This window comes from Acartia tonsa, chromosome 14 (assembly GCF_053477335.1).
Source record: "Acartia tonsa isolate MP-2025a chromosome 14, ASM5347733v1, whole genome shotgun sequence".
Classification (NCBI taxonomy): domain Eukaryota; kingdom Metazoa; phylum Arthropoda; class Copepoda; order Calanoida; family Acartiidae; genus Acartia; species Acartia tonsa.
Window position 1 is genome coordinate 21,953,259 of NC_137273.1, and position 12,024 is coordinate 21,965,282.

A 12,024-nucleotide genomic window follows, 5' to 3' on the forward strand; every position below is an offset into this window, starting at 1 on the left:
TTATGTCTCGCATCGTATTATGAACACCTTTCCTCGGATAAAAAATGTACAATTATAAGATTAAAACCAGTTTTTTTAGTTCCGCACTAGCTAAAAAACTGGTTTAATGGCTAAGAGGAATGTTACCTTAGAGTAGACAGAGAAGCTTTTCTTTTAGCTGAGTACACCAAGATAAAACCATGCACCAATTCATCCCTGCAAAAATAAGCAAATTTTAGTAATTAGACATACTATTACATAGGCATATATAAATAAGACGTCTATGATATTTAAGGAATATATTTTGAGGAACAGAACCTTTTTAAAAGCGAAGCTTTTCTATAATTAGGGTCGGTCCGTCCGTACGTCCGTCCGTAACGGATAGCTTTTTTCGTTAATTTAAAATTGTTGTTTGTTTTTTTTACTTTTTTAACAACTAATTTTTATGTGAACTAATTATCCTATTGATCTGATTCCTGGGACAACAAAGTACAATATTATAGGCGAAGCAACTCTAAAATCAAGTCCTAAAAATGTAAGTATGTTCATAAACATTATTCAGTTTTCCAACAAATTTACTTACAAATTTGCCTCGACTCTTATTCATTTATATTCTGATTATTCAGTTCTTACACCATACAAGTGATAATGTCCGTTTGTCCTACCGTTTCAGTGCTTCGCTTTTATTGATGTTGTCATCCTTGTTTATTTGAAACCATCTGTTAAAGAATTATCCTAATTATCCTAGGAATCACCGTTCAACAAATCAAGTAAAGAGGACTCGGAATCATTTGATAGCTATGCTTTTAAGGTAATTTCCAAATACTAAATGAATCCTCGTAAAATTGGACGATTTTAACATGCCTAATTACTTCTTTCTGTTATTAAATTTGTTTTAAAAACTGACCTGAAATCTGAGGCTGAATGATATGAGGAAAGAATAGCTTCCACTGATCTTTCTACACCTTGCACCTCCTACAAATATAAAAATATGGGATCCCATATTTTCTATACAAAATCTGTATAGAAAGAGTGCGAAATCCTTATATAAAAGAAATAGGATGTCTTTCTTTCTGAGTGTACCGAAAGATCTTGCTTGCCGCTTAACCGTTATGATTCGTATTTCATTGTAGCTCCTCTTAAGTCCTGGGAAGGTTTTTAACTATTTATTTTGGGTGATGGTAACATCACCCTCCCTAGAGAAATCACCCCTAGAAAAAACTGACCCCCTTTTCAAAACTAAAATCGAAAGAGGCCTCTAGAAGCGTAGCCGCTAGTATGAAAGATTTTGATAGGGTTTAAATCTTCAACAAGAGATATGTGGGTAAGTATCCACCTTATACACTAGGTAGTAAACAAAACCGCTAAAATTGTTCTCTCGTTAAACAACATTAATGATTACAAGATGAATTACAATTTTTTTAGATAAACTACAAATAATATTCTTGCTATACCTATAAAATTTGCTAATGTGCCAAAATGAAGCTTACCTGATTGACTAGAACAGATCTGACACCAGTTTGAGTACACGTACTGCTTCCCAATAGAGGACCAAGAATATTTTCCAAACTAGATAAAGATAATATTAATACTGGTTGGTACCCAAAGTTTGAGTACACGTACTACTTCCCAACAGGGGACCAAGAATATTTTCCAAACTAGATAAAGATAATATTAATACTGGTAGGTTCCCAAAGTTTGAGTACACGTACTACTTCCCAATAGAGGACCAAGAATATTTTCCAAACTAGATAAAGATAATATTAATACTGGTTGGTACCCAAAGTTTGAGTACACGTACTACTTCCCAATAGAGGACCAAGAATATTTTCCAAACTAGATAAAGATAATATTAATACTGGTTGGTACCCAAAGTTTGAGTACACGTACTACTTCCCAATAGAGGACCAAGAATATTTTCCAAACTAAATTAAGAAAATATTAATACTAGTAGGTACCCAAAGTTTGAGTACACGTACTACTTCCCAATAGAGGACCAAGAATATTTTCCAAACTAGATAAAGATAATATTAATACTGGTTGGTACCCAAAGTTTGAGTACACGTACTACTTCCCAATAGAGGACCAAGAATATTTTCCAAACTAAATTAAGAAAATATTAATACTAGTAGGTACCCAAAGTTTGAGTACACGTACTACTTCCCAATAGAGGACCAAGAATATTTTCCAAACTAGATAAAGATAATATTAATACTGGTTGGTACCCAAAGTTTGAGTACACGTACTACTTCCCAATAGAGGACCAAGAATATTTTCCAAACTAAATTAAGAAAATATTAATACTAGTAGGTACCCAAAGTTTGAGTACACGTACTACTTCCCAATAGAGGACCAAGAATATTTTCCAAACTAGATAAAGATAATATTAATACTGGTTGGTACCCAAAGTTTGAGTACGCGTACTACTTCCCAATAGAGGACCAAGAATATTTTCCAAACTAGATAAAGATAATATTAATACTGGTTGGTACCCAAAGTTTGAGTACACGTACTGCTTCCCAATAGGGGTCCAAGAATATTTTCCAAACTAAATTAAGAAAATATTAATACTGGTTGGTACCCAAAGTTTGAGTACACGTACTGCTACCCAATAGAGGACCAAGAATATTTTCCAAACTAGATAAAGAAAATATTAATACTGGTTGGTACCCAAAGTTTGAGTACACGTACTGCTACCCAATAGAGGACCAAGAATATTTTCCAAACTAGATAAAGAAAATATTAATACTGGTTGGTTCCCAAAGTTTGAGTACGCGTACTACTTCCCAATAGAGGACCAAGAATATTTTCCAAACTAGATAAAGAGAATATTAATACTGGTTGGTACCCAAAGTTTGAGTACATGTACTGCTACCCAATAGAGGACTAAGAATATTTTCCAAACTAGATAGAGAATATTAATACTGGTTGGTACCCAATGTTTTATATCCCCGTTATCTTATTCGTTGGCTTAATTCTTGGGGTAAATTCTATTAATTTTAATTAGATGTATCAAAATTATTAGAGTTCAAACTTTTCATTCAATAAGGGTTAGTTTTGTTTACCATGATAGTGGATTTATATCAATGTATCGTCTATGTCCTATCCCTTAATATCCCTGATAATATCACATTTTTAAGGCAAGGCGTTCCTGCATTTATGTTAGGTCAGTCCATACAATCGATATATAATTTGCTTGGATGATGCAACACATTTTCATGTAGTGGATACTCACAACTGGCTTAAAGATACCATCATCTACTCCCAACCTACTGGATGAACGATCTGACTAATAAATAAGATCCAAATTAGCAACCTAAATTGACCATAAATTTTCCCCTGTCAATTTATCTACAAATACTAAATCCATTGTCCGCCTATATTCTTTAGTATGTAAGACTTACTTGAAAGGGTCCCCGCAGAGGAGGCAGACAATGACCCTGATATCCGGGGTGGGGGCAGCCTTCTGGTCCAACATAGGGGCCACTGACAGCTTCGTTGTTCTCTGCTCACACAAAATGGTGGTTTAAATAAAATCCATGTTGGGCTCATAAGTTTTAGCTTAACTTAACCTACAATACCTTTTTTCTCAAGTTTTTGTGATTTTGAATTTTCCAAAGTAAAATATTGCTTAAAATACAGGAATCAATCTTGATCAATTTTCATTTTCCTTTCCGTAGACAACTGACTAAAATACGTTGCAGTAAAAAGATGTAAACTTTTAACTTTATACCGTTTAGAACCAAGAATGTATGACTCTCAGAAAAAAAAATTATCATAAATCCATACTCATAGCGGCAAAATACATCAAATGTTGACACAAAATATTTTTTGCCAATTCTACACCAGCTTTTTTCGAATCAAATAAAAACAGGGAGGTAGATGACATTGGGCTGTTCATTAAACTAGTTCCCAAAGTTTTATAATAACGTTTTCTTATTTGTTGGCTCAATAACCCTGGAGACATATAATAATAGATTTTGTTTTTTTAAGTTGAGTGTCCAAATCTTTTAACCACTGATTGTTATATACAGATGGGGTAATTTTGTATATCATCATTAGGGATTTATATCAATATATCGGCCATTGTCTCATCCCTTCAGAGATCCTTGCAAATATACATCCATTTTATACAGGGTGGGGAAAAACCCAGGGTTTTTTAAAAAAGCCCAACCCAACCCATAAAAACCCTTAAAACCCTGGGTTTTATTGGGTTTTTTCGGGTTTTATTGGGTTTTTTCATTTAGGAGTCGAATACATTTGATATATTGATGAAGTATTAATGTTTATGTTGTTGAAGGTAAAAGGTAAGCAAGATTTCACAATAAACAAGATAGATAATGAAAAAAACTGGCATTTCGATCAATTATAAACCCTTATTAGCAACGGTGCACAAAATATTCTATTAAGGGGGAGGGGAGGTTAAAAGCTTCAAAACATGGAACCTCCTCCTCTATTCCTAAGCTGTCAACACCCCCCCCCCCCCCTCCCAGAAATTATTAAGGTATTCCACTTTTTACATCCTCTTATTAAAACCACGCCACTGTAACTATTTCCTTTCATAAATTGTTATGTTTTAGTTTAAAAATCAATTATGATTATGTAATTTACACAATTTAAACATCACCAATTTAGTAGCAAAGCGTTTTCTAAAATTAAGTTTTGAAAGAAAGTACTTTCATAAACATTTGAACAATATGTGCATCTTTTTTATAAGGGGGGGGGGGGGGGTTAATGCAACCATCTCGTAATCAATGATTAAATAGCACTTAGAATTCGAATTTCGATCTGAAATTTTTCATGAGTAATCCTTGGTAGGTCTATTTTCCCTAAATCGAACAAAAAGTTGGAAAAAGTAACGGCTGGCGGCTCAGCCGTTTAGCCGTTTTTTGCCTATTTTGAGGGCAAATTCATCATTAATTACGTAGGAATCAACTTTTTAAAACATATTTTGGTTTAATTCATGTTAAATAACCATTTTTAGAATTTCTAGTACCTACAGCAACCGGCTAGAACCGTTTGATAAGGTTTTTGAGCGACAAAAAGCATTATGTGGAGATAGGTTTTGTGACTAATTTGCTCTTAAGATAGCCGAAAAATGGCAAAACATCTGAGCTGCCAGACGTTAGGCATTACTTTTCCAACTTTTTGTTCGATTTAGGGAAAATAGACTTACCTAGGATTATTCATGCAAAATTTCAGATCAAAATTCGAATTCTAAGGGCCATTTAATCATTGATTACGAGATGGTTGCATTAACCCCCCACCCCCCCCTTACTTCATATTTTTTTACGTTTTTTAGGTAAAATTTGCTTTAAAATGTTATTAGATCCTAGTCTTTGAGTAAATAGAGGTTTAATTTGTAAATTTTAACGTGAAATTTCAATGTTTTTTCAAAAACCCAAAAAACCTTGGGTTTTTTTTCAATGGTGTCTCAACCATGACACTTTGGTTGAGTGTGACTTCCGAATTAGCGGGAAGTTCTCGAGATCTTGTTGACTTACAGACAAACCCCCAATACCAGGAACCATCAAGTTTCAACAGCAGGTTTGATTATAGATTTATTGAGGCAACTATTTCAAAGTCCTGAAATTACAAAATCAATTAATTCATAATTCCAGTTTTTTATAACCACGTAATCTTAATTGCTTTTTAAAATCATTTTTCTCTACGGTTAAGAATCTTTGGAAACTTTGGCTTTAAAGGAAAATTATTTGGTTTAATAAATCATTGTTAAATGCAAAAATAAAGGCACATAAAAATTACTAAAACATAATAATTACTCATAATAAAGTTTCATGTTTAGCTGGCTAAAGCCTTTTAAACTAAATATAATCGTCCTATACACCATTCCACTTAATAAAATTAACAAATTCTACCTGAAGTTCTTATGGTTTCAAACCCCTGGTATACTAGGGTTGTTCACGCACTATGAGACCAATGATAGGCCCAATTTTGTTCTCCGAAATCTTCACACACTCACATATCATTCAAAAGTAACGAACGTGGGCGCATCAAAATATAAACAATCCATGCCGCGTCTATTACTGAAGGAAAGTCAAACAAGACGACATTTGCGCTTAATTTGGGATAATGATAAGGAATTAATTTCGATCTTGATAAACACAAAGCTTCCTCGAAAAGAGGTTAAGACAAATGGGTTTTTAAAAAAACCCTGGGTGGGTTTTTTTTGGGTGGGTTTTTTGTATGCCCACCCTGATTTTATATATCCACCACTTTCCTGTTGTATAGAGTCGACTAGAGAAGTGAGACCATCCAGGATGGCGTGGTGATCCTGTCCACCATATTCCAGGTACGGACAGTGCAGGGTCGCCGACAGGTTTTGACCTTAATAGAAAGATAGTTTTTTAAATATATAGATAGATAGATGTTCAGTAAGTGGATAGAGAGATAACTGTTTACACGCCTACTTTTTAGATACTTAAAAAATCCTAATTAATAAGTTAGTGCCAATGTCCAAACTTTCCACCCAATAATTTCTATTGAATATGGTATAATGTTTATCATCATTTGGGATGTTTATTAGATAATCATTAATTGTCTTATCCCTTGAGATCCCTGGGTAAAAATACGCCCTCTCCATTCATATTTCAATAAAATACTACACAAAAAAGTTCATTTACAAATTTAAATTTCTTAAAGTCCATATTGGGGGCTATAAAAACCAATCTTTCTCTCCATATATGAGATTCTCCTATCAACCTTCAGCTGCTAGTAAATACTTAAATACTAAATAGACAGATATAATATTCACCTTCAGCCTGCAGCATATGAAGCTCCTGTGTGGGAATGTTGTATGGAACTTGGAACAATATCAACATTGGCAAACCCTAAAATAAATAAGTGTTTTGTTAACTTTGGAATATCCTAAGAATAACTGTTATAATAGGAATTGACATAACATATAATAGGAATTTTACATAGGGTATTTCTTTGCAATTCCTTTAAAATACCTTTGTATAGAGTCGTTAAATTAATAAAGTCAAAAAAATAGTTGTTTATCTTTCTTATACATGCGAACACTAAGTCAACGTAATAATGTCAAAACTGGTGCATTCCCTCTAAAGTGCCTTGCTAGCACAGAATGCCCCCTCATTATTTTTAAATAAATTGAAAATAAAGAGGAGTGCTGGGTAGTTTTTTCTACTGTATCTATTGTTTAGCAACTGTGGGTTGCCCTAACCATACGAGGCTACCTTATAACCTAACCTGACAACCACACGAAAAACTACTCACTTAATTTTCATTTCTTTTAAAATAATTGGGGGGGAAAGAAGGTTTTTTCCTCGACTCTAAGCACTTTCAGGGAAACCAGCAAAAACTGTCTGTACCTGGAAGGGAAGCCTGTCCTCCTGTTCCAAGTTGGACAACAATGCTTTTTCCAGACTAGATCTAATATACTCAAGAGAACTGCTGTCTGAGTAAATACAGATGCACCCTGAAAAAGTGGGTTCAAGATCACTTTTACCTGCAAAAAATATTATTAAATACCAAACAAAATGAAAGCAATACAACAAGGATGACTAGGTATGTAATAATGACTAGATATATACCATTAGGCTAAAAAAAAACAAAAAAAAACAGAAGAGAACAAGGGGGCACATCTGACACTTTTGCGTAAACAGGGATTATAGGCTTTGTCTTAGGAGTTATAGGATAGGTTATTTGGGGAAAAAGTTTAGTTTTTGGGTGTATTTTCCTTATATTTAAAAAAAATTTTGATAGGTCTCCAGGTTCAGGTGCTGCAGGCTGGAAGGTCACTTCTGGACAGGTATAAATGAAAAAAAAATTTTGTTTGAAGAGTTAGAGATCAACTTATTAAACCAAATATGCATCTTTTGGGATGTTATGAGCATATATGAAGAAAAAATAAAAATCAGCCTCCAGGTTCAGGTCCTGCAGGCCTCCAGGTGAATTCTGGACAGGTAAAAACTGAAAATTTTAAATTTTATAGTTAGAACAAAACTTATTTTACAAAAGTTGCTACTTTATGGATGGTATGAACTAATTTGAAGAAAAATTTGCAATCGGGCTCCAGGTACAGGTACTGCAGGCCTCCAGGTAAATTCTGGACAGGTAAAAACTGAAAAATTTTAATTTTATAGTTAGAACAAAACTTATTTTACAAAAGTTGCTACTTTATGGATGGTATGAACTAATTTGAAGAAAAATTTGAAATCGGGCTCCAGGTACAGGTACTGCAGGCCTCCAGGTGGATCCTGGACAGGTAAAAACTAAAAATTTTCACTTTAAAAGTTAGAACAAAACTTATTGAACAAAAGTTGCTTCTTTATAGATGGTATTAACCAATTTGAAGAAAAATTTGAAATCGGGCTCCAGGTACAGGTACTGCAGGCCTCCAGGTAAATTCTGGACAGGTAAAAACTGAAATTTTTACTATTGAAGTTAGAACAAAACTTATTGAACAAAAGTTGCTACTTTTTGGATTGTATTAACCAATTTGAAGAAAAATTTGAAATCGGGCTCCAGGTTCAGGTACTGCAGGCCTCCAGGTAAATTCTGGACAGGTAAAAACTGAAAATTTTAATTTTATAGTTAGAACAAAACTTATTTTACAAAAGTTGCTACTTTATGGATGGTATGAACTAATTTGAAGAAAAAATTTGAAATCGGGCTCCAGGTACAGGTACTGCAGGCCTCCAGGTGGATCCTGGACAGGTAAAAACTAAAAATTTTCACTTTTAAAGTTAGAGCATAACTTATTTAACAAAAGTTGCTACTTTTTGGATAGTATTAACCAATTTTAAGATAAATTTGAAATCGGGCTCCAGGAACAGGTACTGCAGGCCTCCAGGTAAATTCTGGACAGGTAAAAACTGAAATTTTTACTATTGAAGTTAGAACAAAACTTATTGAACAAAAGTTGCTACTTTTTTGGATTGTATTAACCAATTTGAAGAAAAATTTGAAATCGGGCTCCAGGTTCAGGTACTGCAGGCCTCCAGGTAAATTCTGGACAGGTAAAATTTTTTACTTTTGAAGTTAGAACAAAACTTATTGAACAAAAGTTGCTTCTTTATGGATGGTATTAACATATTTGAAATCGGGCTCCAGGTTCAGGTCCTGCAGGCCTCCAGGTGGACAGGTTAAAACAAAAATTTTTTTAACAAGCTTGTTTAAAATTATATAGTAAAGATTCTTAAGCTTCTATGGCATCAAATAAAGATTTTAGTTTGGAATACACTTTTTTAACTCTCTTCTTTCATATCTCTTTTTTTATACTTTATAGTTGAAGAAAGCCTGCATGAAATATGCCGCTCTAATTGCTAAAAGACTGCCACAATAAGGCTTAATACCCCAAATTTGAAGCCTGCAGCTTCAATAACTTTTTTGTATCAAATTGAGGGTATTGTGTTGGATTTTGGTTGGATTTTACCGCAGTTAGAGCAGTGTATTTCCTGCAGGCTTCCTTTAGTGACTGACCTGTTGACAGTACGTTTTTTATAAATATTCTAGTCAATGCTTAATATTTTTTTGCAGATATAATTCAAAATGTGACAAAATGGTTGGATTTGACTTGAACCTTGAGCCCGATTTCAAATTTTTCTTTGTATTAGTTAAATAGATATAGTTCTAACTCTTTAGTTAAATATTTTAATTTTTACATGTTCAGAATTCCCCTGGAGACCTGCAGTACCTGATCCTGGAGCCCAATTTCAAATTTATCTTCAAATTGGTCAATACTATCCAAAAAGTAGCAACTTTTGTTAAATAAGTTATGCTCTAACTTTAAAAGTGAAAATTTTTAGTTTTTACCTATCCAGGATCCACCTGGAGGCCTGCAGCACCTGAAGCTGGAGCCCGATTTCAGATTTTTCTTTAAATGAGTTAATACTATCCATAATGTAGCAACTTTTGCTAAAGAAGTTATGCTCTAACTTAAAAAGTAAAAATTTTTAGTTTTTACCTGTCCAGGATCCACCTGGAGGCCTGCAGTACCTGAACCTGGAGCCCGATTTCAAATTTATCTTCAAATGAGTTAATACTATCCATAAAGTAGCAACTTTTGCTAAATAAGTTTTGTTCCAACTATAAAAGTAAAAATTTTTAGTTTTTACCTGTCCAGGATCCACCTGGAGGCCTGCAGTACCTGAACCTGGAGCCCGATTTCAAATTTATCTTCAAATGAGTTAATACTATCCATAAAGTAGCAACTTTTGCTAAATAAGTTTTGTTCCAACTATAAAAGTAAAAATTTTTAGTTTTTACCTGTCCAGGATCCACCTGGAGGCCTGCAGTACCTGATCCTGGAGCCCGATTTCAAATTTTTCTTCAAATATGTTAATACCATCCATAAAGTAGCAACTTTTGTTAAATAAGTTTTGTTCTAACTTCAAAAGTAAAAAATTTCAGTTTTTACCTGTCCAGAATTTACCTGGAGGCCTGCAGTACCTGTACCTGGAGCCCGATTGCAAATTTTTCTTCAAATTAGTTCATACCATCCATAAAGTAGCAACTTTTGTAAAATAAGTTTTGTTCAAACTATAAAATTAAAATTTTTCAATTTTTACCTGTCCAGAACTTACCTGGAGGCCTGCAGTACATGATCCTGGAGCCCGATTTCAAATTTTTCTTGAAATATGTTAATACCATCCATAAAGTAGCAACTTTTGTAAAATAAGTTTTGTTCTAACTATAAAATTAAAATTTTTCAATTTCTACCTGTCCAGAATTTACCTGGAAGCTTGCAGTACATGATCCTGGAGCCCGATTTCAAATTTTTCTTCAAATATGTTAATACCATCCATAAAGTAGCAACTTTTGTTAAATAAGTTTTGTTCTAACTTCAAAAGTAAAAAATTTCAGTTTTTACCTGTCCAGAATTTACCTGGAGGCCTGCAGTACCTGTACCTGGAGCCCGATTCCAAATTTTTCTTCAAATTAGTTCATACCATCCATAAAGTAGCAACTTTTGTAAAATAAGTTTTGTTCTAACTATAAAATTTAAAATTTTCAGTTTTTACCTGTCCAGAATTCACCTGGAGGCCTGCAGGACCTGAACCTGGAGGCTGATTTTTATTTTTTCTTCATATATGCTCATAACATCCCAAAAGATGCATATTTGGTTTAATAAGTTGATCTCTAACTCTTCAAACAAAATTTTTTTTTCATTTATACCTGTCCAGAAGTGACCTTCCAGCCTGCAGCACCTGAACCTGGAGACCTATCAAAATTTTTTTTAAATATAAGGAAAATACACCCAAAAACTAAACTTTTTCCCCAAATAACCTATCCTATAACTCCTAAGACAAAGCCTATAATCCCTGTTTACGCAAAAGTGTCAGATGTGCCCCCCCCCCTTATGCGTTTTATGCTGAAAACATTTCTATGTGTATGTCTGTTTTTCTTTGTGTAACGAAGGATCCCACTAACCGTTCAAGAGATATGGTTTTCATTTCATATAGTATAGCTTTTCTTAAGAAAGTCCTAAGAAGGCTTATAACTAATTTTAGGGAGGTTACAAGCCCCCTCCCAAGAGTTATCGACTCAAAAAATAATGAACCCGAATTCTTTGTAAAACTTTTTCGTTTGAAAACTAACATTGAAAGTGTGGAAGGGTCTTCTCACACCCTCTAAGGGCATAGCCGCTCCTGATATATAAATTGATAGTGTTATTGATAAAAAATGCAGTTACCTTGTGGATTAAAATTTTGTGTTTTAAATGCATTGCCAGGCTGTGCTACATCTCCAGATATTCTTCTGGTAATTTAGAGTTGATAAATATGAATTAAATTTACATCATCAAATATTCCAATTAGCAAGATAAGTTTTCATAAAAACTTCTGCCTTTTTGAGTTAGTACCCTTTTATCAAGTTTCAGTCATAGTTATAATGTTTATCGGCATTGGGTATATACATCAATTTATCAAAAATTATCATCCATTTTCTTATTGAAACTAATTTCCATTTAACAGGTACTTTCCCTCAAATAAATTTTTAAACACTGACAATATCCCCCCCCCCCCCTACCAAATCTTTCATGAAAAAAAGGAGGTATCTGTG

General features: G+C 33.7%; 1 protein-coding gene across 8 annotated transcripts in view; it reads right to left on the reverse strand.

Annotated features, from left to right (window-relative positions):
• The window catches only part of RhoGAPp190 (Rho GTPase-activating protein 190), a 77,735-nt gene that overhangs the window by 39,299 nt on the left and 26,412 nt on the right, over positions 1–12,024 (reverse strand). For 7 of the 8 annotated variants that reach the window (XM_080148204.1, XM_080148206.1, XM_080148207.1 and 4 more), the window contains exons 26-33: positions 11,657–11,721; positions 7,332–7,468; positions 6,755–6,830; positions 6,221–6,327; positions 3,384–3,484; positions 1,470–1,548; positions 887–954; positions 127–195 (exon numbers count right to left, since the gene is read on the reverse strand). In XM_080148204.1, the coding sequence (XP_080004330.1) occupies positions 127–195; positions 887–954; positions 1,470–1,548; positions 3,384–3,484; positions 6,221–6,327; positions 6,755–6,830; positions 7,332–7,468; positions 11,657–11,721 (702 nt within the window). The remainder of the gene's footprint in view (positions 1–126; positions 196–886; positions 955–1,469; positions 1,549–3,383; positions 3,485–6,220; positions 6,328–6,754; positions 6,831–7,331; positions 7,469–11,656; positions 11,722–12,024) is intronic. The other variant, XM_080148205.1, reaches the window with a different exon arrangement.